Raw genomic sequence first — 25,779 nt, 5'->3', positions numbered from 1 at the left:
AACAAATAGCAACTTAACTAGTAACTCCAATGCCTAGACTCCTTGTGACCCGTTTTCTGACACGTATGCAAACTCTCATTCACTACAAATGGTTAGTCATGGAATTTTCTAAGCTCGTTTATGTTTTGGATTTTGATTTATAAACACAATTTGACTCCAGTAATCAGTTTTGAATTCAAAATTTATTCTAAAAATCCAAAACCTACCGGGGCCAAAGACTTGGAGGCAGCAGTGTTCTAAAGACCTAATAAATGAAGAATTGATGAGGTCAAATCAATTGATGACTACATCGCCGATCCAAGCGACTAGTCCCAAATTCCAACTTAGATGTTCCATAGGTAAAAAAATACTAATCAAATTAAGTGTTACTAGAAATATTTGGAATCCTTTTAGTAGGGCTTGCAACATTTATTTATTCATTTCATTTGGATGTACAATTAGGGACCACAAACTCCTTATTGTAATGGTAAAAATATAGAATGTAAAACTTCTAAGAACTTTACACTTCCCCATTTTTTCATGGTTGCAAAACATGCTACCATGTTCTATAAATTAAACTGGAATCTGTTCAACAAATATCCATTTGTCTTCCATCAGAACTTCATTAGAACCAGAAATCAGCCCTAAACACACTGCAAATATATTTCCCTGCTAAACAGAAAAACCTCAAACCAAGAACAGTCAACGGCCAACTCAGCAAATAAAAAAATTGGACTGTTGTTATTTTTCCCAACATATAAACCGCGAACTTGGATATAAGGTGCCAAAATTGATGATAAAATGGGAACTCATCCATGCAAGCATGGATTGGCTATACTGAACTGACAAGAAATGGGGACTAACAAAAGGAATTCCAAGTTCCGCCGTATCACAATCTATTTCTTGTGGAAAAGGCATAAAAGAGAGAAAATTGACCTTTTTCGCAAGAGGTTCTATCAAGTTGAACTGACATACTGTCCGGCCCTGAACCACACTCAAGAGGGCTGCTAAAGATGGTCTCTCTGATCTCCTCTTCCGATGGATCAGCCATAACTAACTGGTTGTCGTCTGCTAAGGCATTTTCACAGTAGGCACAAGCCATGTTTTTATCCTACGTCTGTCAATGATCCACGATCCTTCATGTTTGATCTTGGAGACTCCACCAAGGTTTCAGTGGCGGTGCAATGCAGTGTGGAAGAATTTACTATTTCCGTCCCCCTCTTTTAACAACTTCTCTTTTGTCTTCGGTTTGAGGAAGATTTCCTCATGGAAGATGGCCTCTTTTAGCTTGCATCTGGCTTCGGTTAAGGTTTCAGTGGTGTCCGGATTTGGGTTTGATTGGTGGCTAAGTTTCGCTTTGAGGACATTGTCCTGATTTTGATGTATTGGAAGACATCACCATAAATCTCTTTGTTTCAGGCTTTAAGAATTCTCTTTCTGTTTTTCAGTTTTGCAGACAGGATCTCAAGGGGGTTGCTTAGGGCATCGATAGACCAAGCTTCTTTCATATTAAATGGAATTGGGGATGTCTAGCCCACATTGCTTGGAACTTGAATGGTTTTATTTGGGGTGCTGACGTGGGGCGGATATTTATTAGAAGGGGCAATGGTCCGAGCAAGTGTGGGAAAGATGGGAAACAGCGGTTGAGGGGATTGAGTTTAGCCAATGGAAGTCAAATTGATACACTGTTCATTCCTGCGTTTGCTGCACCTTGTGAATTTGCTTCCAATGTACCCTGCATCAATGAGGCCAGCATCATCTATAGCTGATTGAAATCTTTGCAGGATGTGGGGTTAGGGTTAAGAGGCTTTCCTCCTAGTTTTTCATCATCAGGGAGTAGGGCATTAAAGTCCGTGCCTACTATCTATGCTTTTGAGGAGGACTGGCTGCATTCCCTAAGGTAGCTCCATAGCTCTATCCTACCCAAGGTGGAACAACTAGCATAAATGTGTGTCATCAAGACTTTAGAGCCACTCTGCCGATGGACTAGCTCGACTATCAAAGCTAGGTTATTAGAGGAGATCCGGCTTATAGTGAGGGAAGCATCCCATAGGACCCAGATCTTGAATGATTCAGTGAGATTTGTCATGGAGTTGCTAAAGTGAAGCAGGTTTGCAATTTCCTGAACGTCATCAGCTGGGATTGGGAGGGAGTGGGGGAGGTCATCAGCTGAGATTGGGAGGGAGGGAACCCGCACAATGGGGGGTTCTCCGGCGGGAAGCATAGAGGGGTTTCTCTAAAGCATTCCTGCAAACAGTTGGTGAACAGAGTGTTAGGCAAAGGAAATGGGAAGTCGAGAGAAAAGGGTCTCAAGAGAGGTTGGGTTATGGGTGGATGTTCCGAGGACAGCAAAGCAGAGGCTTGGGTTGTGGATTGGAAATTTTTTCTTTCCAAAATTTAGAGGGGAATGATCTGATTATGATTAATTTAGAAGAATAATATCATAAATTGAAGGTCCCTAAGTCAAAATTAAATCAGGTTGGTTAGAGTTATCTTTGTTCCAGTGTAAAAAATTAGAAACATTTAGAAATATTTTTCCTTTCCAAATTTTTCCAAAAAAAATCCTGTAATCCAAACAGAGAGCTTAAGAAAACAATGCAGTTATTTGTTCCATATTGAAATGAAAAAGAAGAAAATTGAGATATGGGTAAGGATGATAATAATTTCATCAGAACCGACATCAAATCTACAAACCCAAAGACATGAAATTAAAAACTTAACATACATCACAAAAAGGACTAGAATTCCATAAAACTAAAACCCAAAGACATGAAATTAAAAGAACTATTCGCATATGGGAATTGGTGATTTACTCTCACTAGGTCCGTGAAAATCGACATAAAACTCCTGCATGCCATCATTGATCATTTCTACCTTGTAATCACTCATCATCCTACAGAAAAATGATCATAGAGCTCATAAAAAATTCTGGGAAAATGAGAATAAAATAAAGAAGAGGTTTTGAGGGAATTTACAATTTCATCAAGTCCATTTCTCGGCGTTTGCTTGGAGAAGACATGGTTATGTTTCTTTGTTTCTTTTTCTTTTTTGGGTCTTTTTTCCTTGTTGGGTGTTTAGAGATGAAAAGGGTGGGTTTTTCAGGGGTTGAAGAAATGAGAGATTTGCTTCCGGAGGACTATAGACAAGAATGATGAGGTGAAAACTTATTTAAATAAAAGATATCACACAAAATAAAATGATATTTGGTGAGGGCCATCGTAAAAGGCCTTTCTCCTTGCTTCTTCTCGCAAACCTTAGAAATCCTCTCTTTTAATTGCATTTTGGGTTTTATATAACTCTAAGTTGGAAAATTGATCCAAGCCGTGCATTTACCATCAATGACCTATATGACCTTTTTGCTTTAGAATTCTCTAGAAGCTATGCTGTCTTCTTTCAATCACCATCATCCATTTGTCTCTTTAATCATAGAGCCCACATTTGTTGTTTCATAAAGAAGTCGTGTCAAACACCAAGAATGCCCATAAAATAAGAGATTACTCCATTTCCCACTCAAAACACTATTTGTTTTTTTTTTCTAAAAAGAAATTTCACTTTTCTTTTAGAAATAAAGATAGTGTGTCATTACTAAAAATGAATATGAATGATATTATTAATAATAAATAAAAAGGATGTACTTCTTGAATTCGGATGTTAAACGGACCGGATATACCATTTACCAGATTCGCATCGGCTAAGAGCCGGATATCTCATAAATGGATTCGGATAATATCCGCTTGAAACGGATTCGGATAATATTCGCTTTAAACGGATTTGGATGTGGACGGTTATCGAATTTTCGAATATTCATTTACACCATTAATTCCAAGCTTGTCCATTTGTTGCACCACGTGCCCAAAAAATCATTTCCATAGGATGATCTATAGACGCTATAGAGGGACTGCCCATTAAGAAAACGTCTTTAGATCGGAGGGTTAGGCTCATCTCATGGGAATGATTTTTTGGGCATAACTTATTTACATTCTGGCTTGACAAATTGACGGTTTGGACCATCATATGGTGTTGGCCGTACAATACTTTTTGAAAAATATTGACTATACGTTTACATACCAAATAAAAACTTCATTTTATGGAGATTTTATATGGTGTGTGCCCATATAGTCCAGTATTTTTCAAAACAAAACTGTATGACTCATTCCATAGGATGATCCAAGCCGTCCATTTGTTTGGCTACAACGTGTTCGTTTGAGCGGAAGGAAACTTCAAAAATTTTCTCCTGAACCTTTTGAACCAGGCACATAATCATGTAGACATCTACGAAGAAACCATGAATGATGAGATGGAAGAAGATCACGACCCCTGAGGGATTTTGTACGTGCACCACTAGAGCGCTTGTAACTGTACACCCGTTAGATCTTAGATCGATAAAAATGGACGGGAGAGATCGAGGGTAGATGGAAAGACACTATGGAGAGAAGAAGAAGAAGAAGAAGAGATAGGAGAGAACTCTTGTGTGTCTGTAGAATGAGCCATAAGCTCACTTATATATATATATATATATATATATATATATATATATATATATATATATATATATATATATATATATATATATATATATATATATAGATATATAGAGAGAGAGAGAGAGAGAGGAAACTCGGTAATTTCCAAATTACCCCAAAAATCTCTACACTCTCCCAAGGGTAAACAAACAGCCCTCCCTCTTCGACTTTATTACAATTGTACCATTAGTAACTTAAATTACCAAAAAACCCTCCAGGCTCAATGATAATTACCAACCTACCAAACCATAGAGGTAGTCAAACTAACGGCAAAAAACCAACCATCTAGCAATCCTAGCCATCCAAGCCTGACCTCAATACCGAAACCTAACAGGTGAGACCTCAGGGACCAATCATCTCCTCAACTAGAACATCGTACCGAATCTCCATATGATTAGCACGGCAACATCACAATCCCATCTAGCCTGCCCCAGACCACATAATATACACCGAGATGAATGCTCTAATCTCAAAGAGCTCCCATCCACCTTAGCATGCACTTGTTCATTTGTCGAGTAAACCAATGCTTTGCAAAACTATTTTCCAAAATAAGCATATCTAATTATATAAATAAATTTAGAAAAAAATTTGCAAAATTACCGACAAACCCCTGATAAAAAAGCTGCAGTCGATAAAGAGAATCAAGTGCATGCCATGGCCCAGCCATAGTGTAAATATCACGTGATCTTCCCGAACTACAATGTTAATTTGTATCGGTGTAACTGTTTTCCTAACAATGCGCCAGTAGGTCGAATCGATCACAACTGCATGTTGGCATATCAAAGTAGCAAGCAGCATACCTCAACTTCATAGCAGAGTGAAGGGTCTTAAGGGCACAAGGGTTACCTACGGAACCGGCTCCTCACACACAGTGCTAGGTAAAAGGGATTAATCCTGCACCTGTAGGTAGTGGTCTCTAGCATGTGTCGCACCCAGTGCACACGCCATGTTATAAATCTGGAAATGTTAGCATGCCATGGCCTAGCCATAGTGTAAATATCACATGATCTTTCCGAACCACAAAGTTAATTTGTATCGGTATAACTGTTTTTCTAGCAATGCGCCAGTAGGTTGAATCGATCACAACTGCATGTTAGCATTCCAAAGTAGCAAGCAGCATACCTCAACTTCATAGCAGAGTGAAGGGTCCTATGGGCACAAGAGTTACCTACGGAACCGGCTCCTCACACACATTGCTAGGTAAAAGGGATTAATCCTGCACCTGTAGATAGTGGTCTCTAGCATGTGTCGCACCCAATGCACACGTCATGGTATAAAGCACACAGCTATCCGGAACTAGATATATCGTCATACGGTTACACCATGCAGGATCAGTCCTCAACAACTCTAAGGCCCATCTGAGTCATCTTGAGAATACCTCGTCTTGGCTTTGAAATAGGTCAATCATCCCGATCTCTTGTAGAATCAGGGCGGCCAATTGCCTCCTCTCACGTCCCAGATGTCGAGGTGGCCAATCATCTCCTGGCGATCAGCCTCATCCGGCACATCCTAGATGTCGGGGTCGGTCTATGCCGTGTGAGTAGCAGACTCACACCACACCTATTGTCAATCATTAATTAATCTCAACGATTGATTAAATCCATCTAGTCACTTAACATGCATCTCAACAATAATGCAATAATAAGCAAAAACAAGCTTACATAGATTAAGCAAAAATAATCACAATTATTAGCACGCTTAAAATAGCTAGCATTCACCATATCTAAGTAAAATTGACTGAAAGGACACACCAATGATGTGTAACACAACGTGCGCCAAAAATCATTTCCATAGGATGATCCTAATCCTCTGGTCTATAAAGAGACTGCTCATTATCAAAACTTATATAGATTGGAGGTTTAGGATCATCTTTTGGAAATGTATTTTGGGGCATGACTTATTGATATTATGGCTCCACAAATGGACGGTTTGGAGCATCATATGGTGCTGACCAGCACCTTTTATATGGTGTGTGCAAATATAGTCCAATATTTAAAAAAGGAAAATGTATGACCCATTCCATAGGATGATGATCCAAGCTGTCCATTTGTTCAGTCACAACCTGCCCTGAAATTCGTTTCCATAGGATGATCCTGACCCTCTGATCTATAGAGAGACTGCCCATTATGAAAACTTATATAGATCGGAGGGTTAGGATCATCTTATGGAAATGATTTTTGGGCATAACTTATTTATGTTTGGCTAGGCACATGGACGGTTTGGATCATCACATGGTGTGGCCCGTAAACTACTTTTTGAAAAATACTGGACTATATGGCCACACACCATGTAAAAACTCTATTTAATGGATATTTATATGGTGTGTGGCTGTATAGTCCATTATTTTTTCCAAAAAGAAAAATTGTGCGGCCATTCCATAGGATGATCTAGGCCGTCCATTTGTTGGGCCACAACGTGCTCCAATATTCATCTCCATAGGATGATCCTAACCATCCAATCTATAGAGGGACTGCCCATTATGAAAACTTCTATAGATCGGATGGTTACGAATATCTTATGGAAGTGATTTTTGGGGCATAACTTATTTAGGTCCTGTCCCGACAAATGCACAGTTTAGATCATCGTATGCTGGGTCATACAGTTCTGTTTTGAAAAATAATAGATTATACAGTCACAAATCAAATAAAAACCCACAAATCAAAGGCCCTTTTTAAATCGGTCAAATGGTTTTGTCTTTCCCTTGTTTTAACGACCACATCCTCGATATAGACTTCCAGAATATTACCGATCATATCGTGAAAGATGATTTTCATGGCCAATTGATAAGTGGCCCCAGCATTCTTTAAACCAAATGGCATCACTACCCATTCATAAGTGCCAATTGATCCAGGACATTTGAATGCTATTTTTGAGATGTCATCTACAGCTATAAAAATTTGGTTTTAGCCCGAATGACTATCCATAAAGGACAATATCTCATAGCCTAATGTAGCGTCGACCAGCATATTCATTACAGGCATGGGATATTCGTCCTTTGGGGTTGCCATATTTAAATTTCAAAAATCTAAGTTTTCCATTTTTCTAAACTACAGGAACTATATTTGATAACCAATCGATATACATGGTTGTTCTGATGAATTCGGCCTTCAGGAGCCTCATCACCTCCTCTTTGACCTTCGCAGTGACCTCTGGTGACATCCTCCTCGCTGGTTGTTAGTAGGGTCTGAAACCATCCTTCATGGGAAGTCGGTGTTTAACCAACTCCCTATTTAGGATGGGAATCTCATGACAATCCCAGGCAAAACAATCCTCGTATTGCCTCAATAATTCCACAAGTTTGTTCCGGTATTCTAAATCCAACAACTCGCTTATAAAAATAGGTCCCTTATCGGTCTTGGTCTCCAAATTAATTTCAAGTAAGGGTTCCTGAGTTTCAACCTTGGTGTCCTAAATGTTAGTATGTGCAAGTTTTAAGTCCTCAAATTGAATGATTTCGAGGTATAGTTCGTCCTCCATTATGCATTCGGCCCAGTAAGCCGGAATGTGATCATAAATTACTCGTTCGAGGTTGAATGCCAATAACCTCCGTTGGACATCCTTGCATACCTACTCCTGTCATTCTTTAAACAACATCTAGCTAGTCTTTTGGGCTCATGGGGCGAGCTTGTTCCTCTACTAAGGTGGCCAAGCGGATGGCTTCGTCAGCAAGATTAAATGTAATGGCCTCAATAGGCCTTCCAAGAAGATCGATCCTGAGTTTTAGAAGACCGATTGCTAACTGGTAAAATCTGGCTTCGACCATATTAACATTTATCCTGAAATGGCTTTTCCGTCAGCGTAATGGTTCAACCTTGGAAAACTTATAAATCTTGTTTTATTGATTCCAATGACAAGTTGATCAATTAGTGTTAGCCCAATGGTTCCCAAGGGTTCAACTAATCACCTTGTTTTGATGCTTATCAAACTCAAATTGATTAATTTTTATAGACTAATGAATTGTCTTGGAGTGTTGTGCTTTACATAGTTTTTTCAATGGTTGATCCAATCTAGCACTACACCACACACTTTGGCCAAAAGCTTGAGGACGAACCATACACATGTCATAGGAGCTGGAAAATATTGGAATCATCATCCCTTAAGAGGTATTCTCAAGGAGGAGCTCAAATTCAAGTATCCTAAGCAAGTCAAGTTCAATTGGAAGATCATTGAAGGCCAAGACAAAGAGAAGTGAGATTTTACTTAGATTGTGCATCCTTCTCTTTGGTTTTTTTCAAGTCAAGGCACTCTCAAAACATTCCAGAATACTTTTAAAATGAAGTTAAAACCATGCCCAAAAATTGTAAAATTGTCAAATGGTTTTAGAAATTAAAATTGGGAAAATCTCTTCCCCGGTCGACCGGCCCCCTCTAGGTCAACCGGCCCAAAACTGGGACAAATTCAAGCATAACAAAATGCCAGTTTACGTCGATCAACTCCTAGAGGTCGACCAGACCTGGTCAACCGAGACACCCCGGTCGACCGAGATACCCCGGTCGACCGAGATTTCTCGAAATAGTTTTTTTAAAAACTAGCCGTTGCAGCTAGTTTGGTCGACTGAGAAGTCGTCCGAGAGAGTCGTTAGAGCATGGTGACGACTAGTTTTTGTGTGTGAAGGTTATATATACATCCATATGTGCATTTGAGAGTTTTTCTAATGATCTACCAACCCTCCTAATCCTCATTAATCACTTTGTAATCACTTTTTGCTTATTTTCTCTCATCCAAACCTTTTGCCTCGACTTAAGATTAACTTAGGAGTTTGGATTTAGGGTTTGATTTGTAATCCACTTTGAGAGAGAGTTGTTCGAGCTATCCATTGTACAATCAACCCTTAAAAGGGAGGCAAAGCTATCTTCTTCACTCATGCTATCATTATAAAGGTGGAAGGGCACCATTCTTAAATCCCTTGGAGATCGATTTTAGGTGTGGCTCGAATCCGGCCATTGTAGAGGATTCAAATAGTGGAACACCTCAAAGAGCAACTTGAGAAGAGTGGAGTAGGGCCTTGGGTTAAGGGACCGAACCACTATGAATCCAGTGTGCTTTTTCTCTTCTCCCTTATCACCTTCTTTCTTTGTTTGTTGATTTGTGGTTATTGTACTTTATTTCTCTTTTATTGTGTTAACCCCTTAATCATGATTAATTAATAAGGGATTAGGGTTAAAAGTTTAAAAGAAACTTTAAAGTTTTAATTCCCAACTAATTCACCGCCCTTTTAGTTGCCTAGACCTACATTTCAATTAGAAAGTTAGTTGTACTAATGGTTTGATGTTTAGGTTGCAAATTCCGTCCAAGATCAAAGTCAAGGAGCATGGATCAAGGTATTGAAGAAATATTGAAGATCAAGGATGCCAAAGGAAAGATGGAGATTCATGGAGAGGAGAGGACTAGAAGAAGGCTAGATGGAAGATACAAAATCAATTTTTTTTAGTTTTTAGAATGTAAAATCTAATTCATCACTTAGATTCTATTAGAGGCATTGAAGGGCCCTTAAAATGGTGTAAAATAAGTTAAGCGTAATCAATAGTCAAGTGGACCAACAACCCATAGGCCAACAACCCATAGACCTTGCACAAACAATGCATCAGACGTCTGCACAAACATCCGTCGAAGATCTGTGAAGTGTAACAGACACAAAAATATTGATAGGCGTCTGTGAGAACTTGACAAACGTCTGTACATACATCTGAAAACCCATAGCAGACATCTGATAGGCATAAAGGCTAGTTTTAATTACCCTTTAGAGGGCCCTAATAGCTAGTTTAGGTTTGGATTTCCTATATAATGGGGTTATGCCCCTTATAACATTAAGGGGCCGTTTGGGTACACGGATTTTAGAATCCAGGTTTTTAGTTTAAAAACAGTTTAAAAGAGGGTTCATGATCAAGCTGTTGTATGTTGTCCTGACGGCGTTTCTTGGATTTTAAGAGAGAAAATCAGGTTTTAAAAATCTCTCCTGCATCCTAAGATTTCTAAAACCTGGAAATATGTGAGGATCTGCTACTCTCTTGCTAACGGGAAGAAGGCGAGAAGTCAAAAACGAGTAAAAAACGATGACTGGTCCACTTCTTCTCTTGTCTCTTAACTACAATTTTGAAGAAATCCCGAATTCTAAAATCCGTGTATCCAAACGGCCCCTAAGAGACACTCTTGGAATACCCTTGGAGATAAATTTGAGCGTTTAAACCCTTTGTGCTTCTAATTGGATATTATTTGAGGGATTAGAGTATGATTCACCTATAAAAGTTGAAAGAAACTTGTAGTGAGGTTATCGTTGTATTATCCTTTGTGAAGGCAATTTATTTTCCATATTTGTACTACGACGGAGGGTACCATGGCAACCCTCTGAAGACGAGCGTTGAGATAAAGCTCAGAATAGTGGACAAGGCATGGATTCAACTTATAGGCGGAGTTTTTGGGGATAAAGAGTTTGTTTATGGTTTTGACTCCACCCGTAAGAAGCTGGGACGGAGGGGATATTCGTGGAGTGGATGTAGGTTGGTTCGTGCTGAAATACTATAAATCTGATTGCACCTCTCTCTCTCTCTCTCTCTCTATATATATATATATATATATATATATATATATATATATATATATATATATATATGCATCCTGTTTTTATTTCCTAGTGCTTAATTGTTAGAGGAATGATAGAATGAAGGGTGCCCTTGCAAAAATCCGCTTCAAGGGCGCCCTTATTGGTAGATTTATGCAAACGCAACACGGTTTCCACTTTTTTAGGCCCAATTCACTTTTTTCAGCGCCACACTTTGCATAAATCAACCAATAAGGGCGCCCTTGAAGCTGATTTTTGGAAGGGCGCCCTTCATTATATCATTCCTCTAATTGTTATTGTTCTGGTTTTTAATTTTAATTAATCTTTTAAAAGAGCATAAATTTCTTAAACCCAATTCACCCCCTTCATGGGTTGCCCCTTGGGCTAACGGGTTGCTTCATGTTTCTGTGGGCCTATACCACCATGTCCATGCGTCATTACACTATAAGCAGCCCAATTTTGACCCACCATGAGATTTTGTAAATCGAGATTTTGTAAATCTATTAAAAATCTATTTTATATCTGAGATTTCTATTGCTATTGAAAATCTATATCTGAGATTTCTATTGCTAGGGTAGATTTTAAATGTAATCTCAAAAGATATTGACAAAGTAGCCCAATTCTCAGCTATAGATAGCTTCTACGCACCTATAAAAATCGGTGTATGTGTTATCAACTCATCTCAAGCCAAGATGAAGTCCTTTGCTCCTCTCTTGATGTTGGGCCTTCTGCTCACACTGTCGTTCGGTAAAATATATCTTTTCTATTTGTTTTTTTTTCTTTTGAAAAATCTACTTGTTTATACTTTACTATATTTCAAGGAGTTGGGAATTGCCGTGGATACTATTTTACAAGCTTTTTTTTTTTGGAAAATGATTTTGTATGAAAAGACTGTAGAACATTACTAAAATTGTGGGCCCACTTTTATCTCCTCTCTATCTAATCAATCAAAGGCTTGAGATTTCTGTTTGGATTGCAAGAAAAAACATTTCTGGCAGAAAATCTTTTCTTGGGAAAAGTTTTATATTTTCATGATTTAGAGGAAAATGATATAATTATGTGTTGGGGTTCCACGCAAAAGCAATAGTCCCACATTGGACATGTGAAATGGATGTGGATGGGTTATAAGGGAATGGGCACCCTCCCTCTAATAGCTAGCTTTTAGGGGTGAGTTCTACCCGGTTTGATTCCCTACATTATGATTTGGTTAGAGGGATATTATCATAAATTGAAGGCAGCTAGCTTTTAGGGGTGAGTTCTACCCAGTTTGATTCCCTACATTATAGTGGTTTGTTTAGACGGATATTATCATAAATTGAAGGCAACATTTTTCCTTAAAATTGAATAAGGTTGGTTCAAGTAATCTTTTTTAGTGTATAAAAAAATGAACTTTTAATAATATTTTTCCTTTCCAAACATTTTCAGACAATTGCTGAAATCCGGTTCTTGATAGTGTACAAGGTTTTAAATTTCGGACTTCGGTGAGGACCAAAACTGAAATTGCCGAAATTTACCAATTTTCGGTCGAAGAAATTCTTGATAAAATATTAATTTTTTATTCCTTTACAAAATTTAAGTGAAAATTTCGGCCCAAGAAAAGACATTTTGAGAGCTTCTACTGAATTTGGCCGAAATTTCGGGATTTCAGCTAAAATTTTGGTTTCGGAGAGGACAAAAATAACCTCCGAAACCGAAATTTAAAACCTTGACAGTGTATAAGCTCCAAAACCGAAATTTAAAACCTTGACAGTCTATAACCTCCGATTTCAGCTAATCTCTTCGTGTTTTTTTTTTTTCACATTGACAGGTGTCATCTCAGCACAACAACAAATGTGCTTGGAGAACCACTCTGTATCCAGTTGCGAGGCAATGCAATGTACCCTGTTATGTGCTGCCTCATATCCAGTGTCTATCTTTAACAAGTGTATTGACCAAACGCAATGCCAGTGTGGCTTCCCATGCTGATGTGGCATCATATGTCCACCTCAGCCCCCTGTTCTTTCATTTCTCTCACAACTTAATTTTTCCTTTTACAAAGTTGGAATGGAGTCAATGTTTGTGAGGATTATTAAGGACTGTTTAAATAAAATACTGACGTGGCAACATTTTTTTATCTTCGTTCTTCTTTGTATATTATTAGCAACTAGTGGGACCGATAGCGCGATGAATAGTTCTAAGCATGGTTTTAAATTTTGGATTTTGGCCAGCACCGAAATTGCCAATACCCGAAATGGTACCGGATTTCTGCCAAAATTTTGAAATTTTGTTTTTTAATATTCCGTCTGAAATTTAACGAAATTCAACCCAAAAATCTCAATTTTTTTAATTATATAGTATTTTCCAGAAATTTTGGCCGAAATTCAATAAAATATTGTTTTTAATGGTGAACCGGATTTCGGACAAAATTTTGGCCGAAATTTTGGTTTCGGTGAGGGTTGGAACGCATTCCGAAACCGAAATTGAAAACCATGGTCCTAAGTTATTTTAGATCCAAAAGGACTTGCAAATTTTTATTTTGAGCTGCAAAAAATCGCAAAAAATTACTGTGGGACCCACACTATTGGATGATCCAGACCATTAAGTATGATTTAAATAGGCCCTCTCATGAAAATCATATCCACAGGATGATCCTAACCCTCCAATCAGTAGATTCCTATACAGTGTTGTCCATTTTTAAACTTATATCTAACGAAGGAATAGGATCATCAAATAGTGATGAATGTTGGGGCACCACAAATGAATGGTTTAAGCCGTGGCCCAACAAATGAATGGTTTGAATCATCCAATAGCATGGGCATCACTATTTTTGGGTGTCTCATATGTACGTGCAGACATCAAATAAAAAACAACATAAATATAATAAAAGTTGTACTTCAATTTATCCTGGGCATTTTTCTATAGGCTTAGCTGAGAATTTTAATGCCTTCGGTTTCTTCAAATAATAACAAATCAAAGTTTCGTACTTTTTTTTTTTGATGGGTAAGCTGGGGTTAGGCAAGACCCCAACTAGATATCATTAAGAAAAGGGAAAATATGCAAGAGATAGAAAGGATACAAGCCAACACAGAAACAACAAATACAAACAACAAAATTCCACCAGACTAAAGATAAAACTGAAAATTGGACATAGACACAAAGAGAACACCAAAAGCAAATGGCTGGAGCCAGTAGATCGGCCAACAAGATTAGGAGTTCTTCACTCTTTGGTAAATCTTCCCGTCTCTGTTCTAATTGATGTAATCAAGAAGCTTTGGGGGAGCTAAGAAAGGGACGATGGCTTGACCTTTACAAGGACATTCTCTTGTTGAGTTTTGCACAGTGGCTTGGCTCGACCTGTGACCTGCATCTACAGACGAAAGGTTAAGGGCAACCCGGAGTCAGAATTCTGGAGGGACCCTTCAACACTCAAGCCAGACCGAGGCACCAAGAGAAAGGAGAATTGGGCGGAGCATAGGCAAGGATGTACATGCGCACCTGGGTGAGTATCTTACCTCAGCGGTCGGAATGCCAAAGGTGTGCCCCACTTTTTCCGATCTCTCATTCTCTTTGGCGGCGTGGGGAGGAGGTGTCCCATTATTTGGCTTTAACTGTGGTACCTATTTCTAACTTGTGCGTCGGAGTGGCTTCCTGGAGAGAAAGCTCCGGGTTCCTAACGATTTTTCTGTGAGCGTTGGATATCACAGATTGGAGCTCTACTAACCCTTGGATCAAGGTATCATATTTCAGCATCATCAGCTCCTGTTCGTTTTGGATTTTGAGAATTGATTTTACTAAAAACTGATTCTCAAAATCCAAAACGAAGAGGGACTCAACTAGTAACTCAATAGCCAGACTCCTTGTGGCCCGTTTTCTGACACGTATGCAAACTCTCGTTCACTACAAATGGTTAATCATGGAATTTTCTAAGCCTGTTTATGTTTTGAATTTTGAGTCCAAAGCTGAAAATTGGACTAAAAAAAAATTAAAAAAGCTCAACCACAAAGAAATGGAAGGCATGGAAGGAAGTAGCTTCTGGCTTAAGGAGGTAAGTTCCTTAGGATTCCTGATAAGGATTTGAATATTGAATCACACCTAAAAAAATAGTGTCTGTGGATCCCGTCCCGGAGGGGGGTGGTCCCACGAGGGTGTGTTTTGCGATGATGATAGCGCCTTTGTCCATTGGATTTGAATATGATTGCTTTTTCCAGAAATTTAGGATAAAAATCCTAACTTCACGAAAGAAGCAACTGACCAGAGTCGCCACCTAGATTAGGAATCTAGGACCCATGATTAACTCTGTTAATTTGGTCTGCGCTTTGAGTTCTGGGTAAGTTACCTGGTTACGAAGTCGGAAGGTGTACCGCACGAAGTGTACAGCACCGACCTTGCCTAACTTTTGAAAGCTTTAATTATTTAGGTTTAACAAAGGGGGTGAATGTGAACTTTATTAACCTAGATGCATTCTAATTTTTTTAGCCGTTCACAGTTTAGACTCATGCGGGTCAGGAGTGCATCCTACATGCAACTACATGCCTATGTGCCTATGTGAGTGTTTTTGACATTTTATGAGATTGATGAGATTTGGTTTGAGTTTAATTAGATTGGTTGATTTGAGGTAAAGTGACCTATGCTATATGAACCTAGATCTAATGCAATGGACCTAAGTTGTATTTTTAGCATATTTGTGAACTTTGGATTCTAAGAATTCTATTTTGAGAACCTAGCGTGTGATCTCTAAGTTTAGAGGCTAGAACTTTATGTTTTGGAAGATTGGGATTTTCCATCTTAAATGATTATGAGTTCTTAGATTCTTCAAGATTTTTGAATTCTTTTGAGTTCCAAATTTAACAAACACAACTAATCATGCAAAGAAAGCAACTAGCAAGCAAAATATTAAAACATGCAAAGAGTAAAGCAAAACAACTAGCATGTGATTCTAAGCAGACGATAAGAACAATTAAAGAAATCTAAACATGCAACTAATCATGCAACTAAGCAAAAGGAAACATCTAACATGCAAAAAGGGTTTAAGGAAAGGGTGAATGAGGGAATGGAAGGGATGAAGAAGGGTGTAGGGGAATGAGAAGGATGAAGAAAGGTGCGACTGAACTTGGGAGTGCCAAGTTGCCTACGTACCCCATGGTGGGGATCAAGCCACACGTAGTTCCATTGGAAGGGGGTTGGATCTTGAAGATGGAATTGGGAGTTGGGATCGGTACTTGAACTGGAACTTTGGCTTAGAACCTTAGATTTGGGATTGGAACTTGGAATTGGGCTCCAAAGAATTGGACAAGGAGTCTCCTATATTCGAGGAATTAGATTTGCGGGTTCGACGGATGAGCTTAGGAAATTCGGCCAAGTGAATGGGGTTTGGGCTGTGGTGAGGTGCAACTTGAAGGGAGCGTCACTTGGTTAAGGATTGGGTAAAGCAATTCGGTTCGGTCTAGGGGTGAGATTCGGTTTGGAACAAGAGGGTGTAACTTGGGTTGGGTATAAATGCATGACTCAGGTGGGGTCACTCTAGGTTCGGGTTGGCTTGGGCTGACTCGGGGTGACTCGGGTTGAATCCGGTTCGGTCCGGACTCACGTTGGGTCCATGTTGGACCAGGTAGGTTGAGTCAAGTCTGGTTGGAATGGGTTGCAATGGGTTGGGATAGGATGAACTGGGTTAGGTCGGGGCTGAACCGGGTTGGGACGGGGAGGAACCGGGTTGGGACAAGGTGAACCGGGTTGGGTTGGGGCTGAACCGGGTTGGGACGGGGCTGAACCGGGTTGGGACAGTTTGAACCGGGTTGGGTTGGGGTTGAACCGGGTTGGGTTGGGGTTGAACCGGGTTGGGACAGGTTGAACCGGGTTGGGTTGGGGCCGAACCGGGTTGGGACGAGGTTGAATCGGGTTGGGACAGCGTGAATCGGGTTGGGACGGGGCTGAACTGGGTTGGCTTGGGGCTGAATTGGGTTGGGACGGGGTTGGGACGGGTCGGGACAGGTTGAACCAAGTTGGGTTGGGGCTGAACCAGGTTGGGACGGGGCTGAACCAGGTTGGGACAGGGTGAACCAAGTTGGGTTGGGGCTGAACCAGGTTGGGACGGGGCTGAACCAGGTTGGGACGGGGCTGAACCAGGTTGGGACAGGATGAACCGGGTTGGGTTGGGGCTGAACCGGGTTGGGACGGGGTTGAACCAGGTAAAGGCTGATCCGTGTGGGTTGGGGTTGACCCTGGTTGAGTCGGATTGGGTTTGGGCTGAACCAGAATGAGTCGGATTGGGTTTGGGTTAGATCCAGGTTGGAACGGTTGGGGTGGAATCCGGTTTGGGTTGAATGAACTGTATGGGTTAAGGTCACGAGTTAGGGTCGGGTTGAGTTGGGATGGACCGGGCTGATCCAGGTTGGGGTTCGGGCGGTACGGTTCGGGTTGGATTGGTTAGGGGTGAACCCAAGTCGTGCTTGGGAATGGGGCTGTTGGGCGATGAGGGAGGGGTAAGGCGCTGTTTGTGTGAGAGGGTGCGAGGGCTGTAGGTGTGAAGGTATAGGTAGGGGTAAGGGTTGGGCGGTTGATTTGATTGGATTGAGTTGGTTGGATTGGGTTGAACCGATTCGGGGCTGAACCGGGTTGGGGTAGGGTTGTGGGTCCGAGTTGGGGCTGAACCGGTGTTGAGTTTGGTTGGGTTAGGTTGGGCGTGGGTCAGGAATTATGGATTAGGTGGGCCATGGGCTTGGAATGGGTTAGTTTAGGCATGTGACTGGGTTGGGTTTGGGGTACGGCTCAAGTGAGGTTGGGTTGGATTGGGCGTATGACTGGGTTGGGTTGGGTTAAACCTCAACTTGGGTTAGGTTGGCTTTGGTTTGGGATTGGATTAGATGGGATATAGTAGAATGTTATCTGGATAGAGGGTATTGCATGAGGCTGTTGGATATATGTCAGGGGAGCATGGGCTGTTGGGGCATGCCATGGGAGCATGGGCATGATATAGTCGTGGGCTGTGGGGTGAGGCACAAGGGTCCGATGGGAATGAAATTATGGGAATTGGCATGTATATAATGGGGTATGGGGCATACTACCAGGGGTATGTGGTTTGGATGGGATGTCATCATTATGATGGGATACATGGAGGGGAGCATGCTGTTTGGGTATGGGGACATGGCTTGCTGTGGTGTTTGGCCAAAAGCTATAGGAAAGGGTTCGGTCAAATAATATTTAGGTTAGGGATGGATATTTCATACAAGGGCTGATGCTCATGTGATGGGATATCCGAATGGGATTGGGTTGATGGTTGAGGGGGCAGCATTTGGGTGTGAGGTTGATGCTAATTGGGCATGGAGTGGGGTGCTGTTTGGGCATGGGTTTGGTACGGCTTAGGGGTGTGGCATAGGAGTGCGGGTTTAGGGTGCGGGCTTAGGATGCGGGGTTGGGCGTGCAACTTGGGTTTGGGGTGCGGCTTTCGGTGTAGGTCCGGGTTGGAGTCGGGTTGAGTTGGGTTTAGTTGGCTAAGCATGGGGTCTGTTGGGTTGGGTAAGCTGTTGGGGCTAGGATTGAGAGGGAATAGATGTTGACCCTTAGGGAAAAATAAAAATGAAGAGAAGATGGGTTAAGAGAAGAGGGAAACATGCATAACTTTAAAGTCTACCATAAAAAATAATATGATTAAAGATTAATCCTAGATGCTTCCTAACATGGTTTTTCTTTTAAAATAAAAGATATGCATGAAAACAGACCCTACATAGAATTTAAATAAATGCCTACCTCTTTGAAGACCCACTTTGTGTTTTTCTTTGATGTTAATTCCTTGAAGATGATTCCTTGCTTGATAATGACCGCTTTTGATATATATCTACCACCCAACGTATAAAATCAACCGATCCGGCAAAGATGGCCGAACCCTTGAAGAGATGAGCGAGAGGGACGAATTTTCTAAGAGAGGGGTTCTTCCCTTTTTTTCTGGGATGGTGGGATGAGAGGGTATTTATAGGAGAATGGGATGGCAAAAGTTACCAATGTGTTTGGGAAGAGGTGTAGGGTTGTGATTGGATTTGGAATAATTAGGAGGTTTTGGATGGTTGGGATGATGGCACTTAACATGTTGCTCAAAATATGAGAGATATGAGAATATTAGCAATTTTAGGGTGAGAAAGAGAAAAGCAAGTGGGTAGGAGGAATCTTGGGAAATTTGGCAACATTCTTTTTGCATAATCCAAAATGTGTATTCTTGGAGAAAAATCAAGCAAGTTTTGATTTGGGAAGATTTAAAGGTGGAAAAGAAAAGGTGGCATGTGTCCCTCACTACCTTTTATACATTGGGGATGATTTGGGCAACAATATAAAACGTCTAAGTTAGCCTAATGCAACAAATCATTCCAATTAAATGGGGACATGTGTCCTTTTCAACCTCAAGTGAATCTTTTAACCAAAAATCTTGCTATACATGTATCTTTTCCAAAGTTGTAAAATTAACCCAAACTTATTTCAAAAATTTTAAACAAAAGGGGAGGAGGAAACAAGCCACGTTTTCCCAAGCTTGGGAAAACTAGGGCTGCAACTCGGGTCGGGCGGGTCGGGTTTTGGAGAACCCAACCCTACCCGAGAAATATCTCGGGTCGGGTTTTTTTTCGGAAAACCCACGATTCCCAAACCTGGCCCTACCCATGATAAATCTCGGGTCGGTTCGAGTCGGTTCGGGTTTTTTCACGTTGACGCAAATTTTTAAGGAAAATTCTTGTTTGGCAAGGCAACTCAACTCATAGAAGCAGAAATTACACTCACATTACACTTGAATCAAACAATGATGTAATTACACTCACATCACACTTGAATCAAACAATGCTGTAATCAAACAATGTTGTAATTACAATCAAACAATGCTGAATCAAACACTTGAATCAACTCAACTCATAGAAGCAGAAATTACACTCACATACAGTAACAGTGGGTGCGTGGGTTTTCACTTTTAACTTTGGGATAATTACATTTACACCCCTCTAGTTTCTGACACATCCACTTCCACCCCTATAGTTTAAAACGTGACAAATACACCCCTGTAGTTTCAATTTGTTTAAGGTTTACCCCCTCAGCTGAAGGTTCGTCCATAGATTGAAGGGTTAGGATGATCCGATGGAGCTGATTTTTTGGGCACACCATATCTATATCAGGACCCATCAAATGAACGCTTTGGATCATCCAAATAATGTGGGCTCCTACCCGAATCCAAACACTACCAAAAAATCATCCAAATAATGTGGGCCCACATTGTTTGGATGATCCAAAGCGTTCATTTGATGGGTCCTGACATAGTTAGGGTGTGCCAAAAAAATCAGATCCATCGGATCATCCTAACCCTTCAATCTATGGACGAACCTTCAGTTGAGGGGGCCTACCTTAAACAAATTGAAACTACAAGGGTGTATTTGTCACGTTTTAAACTATAGGGGTGGAAGTGGATGTGTCAGAAACTAGAGGGGGTGTAAATGTAATTATCCCTTTAACTTTTAACTACCAATAGAAAAAAATGTACATACTATAACTTATGTAACTCGGGTCGGGTCGGGTCGGGCCCCTTCAAACCCGGCTCGACCCGAGATTCATGCGGGCTTTTGAATGCTGAACCCGGCTCGACCCGAAACCCATGAAACCTGAACCCGACCCAGGCTATTTTCGGATAGGGTCGATGCGGGTCGGGTTTTACCGGCTCAAGTTGCAGCCCTAGGGAAAACGTGTGGTGAGAGGAGAGAGAGGGTGAGGAGGGAGAACTCTCTTGAAAACGAAAAAAATGTCGTTTTCCGGAGATGTTGGCATCCGATTCCGATAATTCTTTCGCCTTTGGAATCCCTGATTTTTTCTCTTTCATTTAAGCTTAATATTTCCATAGAAATACTGATTTTGAAATTTTCGACCAATGAGAGCCATCGATCTCCATCGGCAAATCGTTTTTCCAGAGATTGGGCAAATCGGTGATCCAAACGAACCAACCGACTCGATCAATCTTGGATCAACGATTAAACCCTTTAAACCAAGATATCAAAGCCAATTAAGATATTAAAATGTTTTGTTATCGATGATTTAATGGGATAATTTCGACGGATCTCATTCGTCCTGCCTTGATCCGTAACTTTTCACTGGATTTTTGCTTAATAAAAGTGACCCAATGTTTAATCCAAATTTGAGATCGACCTTGATTGATATTAATTTGAATAAATGATCACAAATTCTTAGTAAAGAAAGACACCCATGTTGAAAATCAGCCCTCGATCTGACGATTTACGGAAATTGGGTCTCATAATGGAATCAGGGTCCGGGCTGTGAGGTGACCCTAGCTTATTTTGTCCCGATTGATGATCTGTAAAGTCAGATCGAGATATTAATGCCTTAAAACATATAAATCCATGATAGAGGGACTCTTGCATGGATTTAACACTCTAAGTCACCAATCAGGGCATTTTTCCAATTTTTCGGATCTAATCGTTTCACCAGGTACATCTCTTTATTATTTTGGTTTTCAGAAAATTTGAGGATGCATATTTTACCAATAAAATTCCACGGATCAATATATTAGGTTATTGTTGGTTAAAGTGTAGCAAAATGAGGGTGTCTACAGTGTCAAACTCCAATTGAAGAGCTTTAGTTTTCGTCAAAACACTATCATGAAAATGGAAATGGAAGTGGGAGAGTGAGGCAAAACAAACTATAAATGGCTTTTGTCTTTTGATACCTACCTTTTGTTTTTACTTCTCTTATCGTTTGACAGAGAACCTACCAACCTCAAATCTCAATGAATCACCCCTCAATGGATTGGATTGGAAAACTTTATTCTTATTTTCAAGTGATTAGAGTAGACTAGAAGGTGGTGCTGTATCATTCACCCTTCCTAAAACATGGTATTCTTCACCGAGCTTTTAGGACAGTAGTTCTAGGCTTTATTCTTCCTAAAACTGGTTCATATTATGCATCGTGGAGTAATATAAAACGCCCTTTATTCCTCATGATTAATTGGTTTGCGCATGACGAGTTCAATAACAGAAAAAATCAGGGGGTCACCTAAAGGAATGAAAAATCAAAGAGAAAGGAGATCAAAACCTAAAAGATTCAAAGGAGAATAAAAAGGAGAAAATAAAGGAGAGAGTGTTTCTCATCAAAATAGGCCTATCACACTCCACACAAACTTGGGGAGAGGGTTTCTCCAAGACTGAATGTGAAGAAACACATTCATCACATACAAATTCAAATGAAAGGAGAAAAAAGGAGAATGAAGAATAAAGCCTTCTTCAGCAAACTTATCTTTAATTTCCAACATGGTTTTTCAAAGCAACCTTGATTTAATTAATGGCCTGGTAATCATCTTCCATAAATCTCCCATATGATCAAAAGATCCTTTGTGATGTTATTTGCAATTCATGATGGAATGATCAATGTATTGTAATGGAAACCTTCACTCTCAAGATTTGATAATAATTTTGTATTAATAGTGGGATAAAATATAGATATGAGAAAAAAGCACTACCTGCAAGTGGCACCACTAACGAAATCATGTATAATATAACATTAACTTACAAACACAGAAGAAACCACATGTAAGATAGTAATCTTTGTCCAATGGGAAACAAAAGCGGATGTAGCAGTGAATTTCATCATTCTCTATGGATCCCAGCACCACGATATATGTTTCTAATAGAACACATTTCCTTTACAACGTCTCCCATCTCCATTCGTTCTCTCGGAGATTCTGCAGAACACACCACTCCAATCCTCACTAAAGATACCAAACACTCTTGCAAACGACGTATCTTATCATTGTAATTCTCAGCAATGTTTGTAGCTCTTTCTTCAGCATCTTCTAAAAGACTTAATGGATCCAGAATCTCCATCACTCGATCAGGAAAAGACAACTGGACAAATTTGTGAAGACTCAGGCCATCCTTAAACATGTCATCTGTGGGGCGCTTTCCAGTGAATATCTCCAATAAAAGAATCCCATAGCTATACACATCTCCGGCTGTGGACACATGACCACCCTCCCCATATTCTGCAATTCCACACATCTTTTACACTTTTTGATGTAATAAAGGATATAAGATACCATTTAGAAACTAAAAGTAAATATGAGGTTTGATTTTTTTTTTAAAAGGTGAAAATTTTATCAAAGAGATGATAGATAATTGAATGATCTCTTCACATTTAGAAACCTAAGTTGCAAGTCTAGAATTTTTAGAGAAACACACAAGAAACGATTTATCACTATGAAAGAAAATATAGAAGTTATGTCCTATGTTGCATTTGTATAGGTACGAGTGTAAGAATCTGACATGGATATATAGTGTCGAATTCAGTAAACCTCAAAAAGAATGATTTGTAGATTCACCAAAATATTTTAATCAATTGTCAAATTTTAATTTTTTACATAATAATATTATTTTAACCAGTAACATATTTAAATTTTAATAAGTTAAGCAGATATAATGTTTTATTTCTTTTTTAAGAAAATTACTAATAGGATGGATAAAATTCAAAATGTGTGATAATTATAAAGTTGTGGCAGGAGCATCCAAAAAAACAGAAAAGAGATAAAAGAGATCTAGAACTGTCTTAAAGACTCCACTAATTTGAGACGTACTTGTCCACACAGGTACTTCACCCATTTAGAAGAATCCATATAACATGGGTTTTGGCCAATCAAGTCACGTAAGTTATGAATAGCATTCCATTATGTATTACTCAAAACTGCTAGCCAATTTTGGACCATGATAATTTCTCAACATGATTTCTTCATCTGTAACCAACAACGTATTAGTGATTACACATGCAAAAGCACTACAAAAGTAGATCAAATTAAACTTCATACTACTTATAAGGTAAAAAAAGTAGAAGTGGAAGGAAAGTGAAATGATGTCATTTTCTCAGTACAAACAAAATAGTAGTAAATGTCAAATCTTTAATTTCACTTTCATGTTGACTTGGGAGCAAGGTTTTAAATTTCGGTTTTAGAATGTGTTTTGGTCCTCACCAAAAAAGAAATTTCAGCCGAAATTTTGAAATTTCGTTCGAAATCTATCGAAATCCATTTAGGTAATATTTTATCCCGTAGAAAATTTGGTCGAAATTGTCGAACGGATAATATTAAATAATAAATAAAAAGGATTTTTTCGGAGATATCCCTTAAATTTCAGCTAGAAATTTCGGGGAAAACGATCAAAATTTTGATCGAAATTTTGTAACGTTTCGATTTCAACCAATTTCGATTTCGGTCAAAATTTAAAACCTTGCTTGGGAGAGGCATCTCAAAAGGCAATTGTTGAAAAATCTATTAAACACAAGAAAGTAGAATGAATAGTGCAAGCCAACCAAACGTGTCTCGAAAAGGAAAATGGCATCATTTTACCTTCCTTTCCAAGGGAAACACTATTTCAGTCACAACATTAATCCAAAAGTCTCATATTTAATATTAGGAATTATTAGAAACCTCTTTGACTTATATTTATCAGACACCTTAAATTTAGGATAATTGGCAAAAGGAATTTAGGATAATTACCAAAAGGCTCCAATTATTCTCAAGACCATGTTTTCATTATGAGGAAGACTCACATTGTTTTACAATTTTTTAATGGGCTACTGTGGACCCCGATCCGAGAGAGGCGGCGGTGAGGGACGTGCCCCCACATGCTAACAGTCTCAGGATCATCCACATGAATGGAGAGCTCTACCAAGGAACTCTCGAAAGAAGTGCCTCTCACAGCATGAGTGGCGATATAAAAGGTGAGATACCTCTCGATTCGGGGACTAGCCCAGATTCGAGGCGTACCTTAACAAAGAAGAGTCGCCATCCAAGGAAAAAGGCAAATGGGCCCTGGATCCCATACTATGCTCTGTTGCAACGGATAACCAGAGATTATAAAAAGAGGGTTCGTGCCTGGTTACGAATTTGGAAGGTCTAAAGAGCACCTCATCCGCCCAAGTGGAAACACTTGGTCTCTTATGCCATTTATTTAATGATTTTGAAGAGTTTTGAGCAAAAGTCATATGAAATGAGAATCAATATCACCGAGAAGACGTCTATCTAATCATGCATGTCTCGGAGATGAATTATAATCACACATAAAAAGAAATGAAATAAGTGTCGCCTAAGCAAAACTAGGTTATAAGTGACATGCCTAATGGGTGTCTAAGTTCTGGTGAACAAACACATGCATGACACACCAAAAAAGTATAAGGTCTGCGCAATAAAGTAAGAAAACACTGCAAAACATAGAATATGGCTCGATACCATACAACCCTAAAACTCTAATCTATACCTAGGCCCGAGTCTTTAGATGATCTGATGTTCATCCAAAGAAGCCTACGTATCCCCGCCTCCACGAGAATCAAGGCAACGTAGTTCTTCGCACCTATTCTAAGCTGTGATGCCTAAGACATCTAGACCTCTATCCTAGACTCGATCTAAAAGACCGGACTAGTTCTTAAAGCTTTTTGTGTGATTATTTAAATTCCAATGGATTGTAGATTTTAGGACACCCTATATGCCTTAACTAAATGCAGGTTAGCCCTAAGCTAATGCAGGTGGTTCTTATAATCTATGTGTAGCTAGGCTGTATATCCTAAGAAAACAGTAGGATCTATCGCATCTTAGACCTAGTCATCAATTGGCAATGTGGATCGCCAATTGACCGGACGGAGGCGTAAAACTCCTAGCTAGGACTCACTCCTAACTCTAACACAAACAAATAAAACACACAACAAACAAACAACGAACAAGGG

General features: G+C 39.6%; 1 protein-coding gene and 1 long non-coding RNA gene across 2 annotated transcripts in view; both read right to left on the bottom strand.

Annotated features, from left to right (window-relative positions):
* Positions 1-2,621: 2,621 nt before the first annotated feature.
* LOC143859308 (uncharacterized) lies at positions 2,622-3,236 on the bottom strand. The gene is made up of 2 exons (XR_013239226.1): positions 2,955-3,236; positions 2,622-2,872 (listed from the first exon to the last, which is right to left on the bottom strand). It is a non-coding gene; the product is annotated as an uncharacterized LOC143859308 (long non-coding RNA).
* Positions 3,237-22,471: 19,235 nt separating this feature from the next.
* The window catches only part of LOC143859305 (receptor kinase-like protein Xa21), a 34,318-nt gene continuing 31,010 nt past the window's right edge, over positions 22,472-25,779 (bottom strand). Inside the window, exon 2 of the mRNA XM_077370030.1 lies at positions 22,472-23,053. Within this exon, the coding sequence (XP_077226145.1) occupies positions 22,659-23,053 (395 nt within the window). The 3' untranslated portion in view covers positions 22,472-22,658. The remainder of the gene's footprint in view (positions 23,054-25,779) is intronic.

This window comes from Tasmannia lanceolata, unplaced genomic scaffold (genome assembly GCF_043159265.1).
Source record: "Tasmannia lanceolata isolate RefF3 unplaced genomic scaffold, GAP_Taslan_0.1 ptg000029l, whole genome shotgun sequence".
NCBI classification, from domain to species: domain Eukaryota; kingdom Viridiplantae; phylum Streptophyta; class Magnoliopsida; order Canellales; family Winteraceae; genus Tasmannia; species Tasmannia lanceolata.
This window is presented reverse-complemented; position numbering and strand designations above follow the sequence as displayed.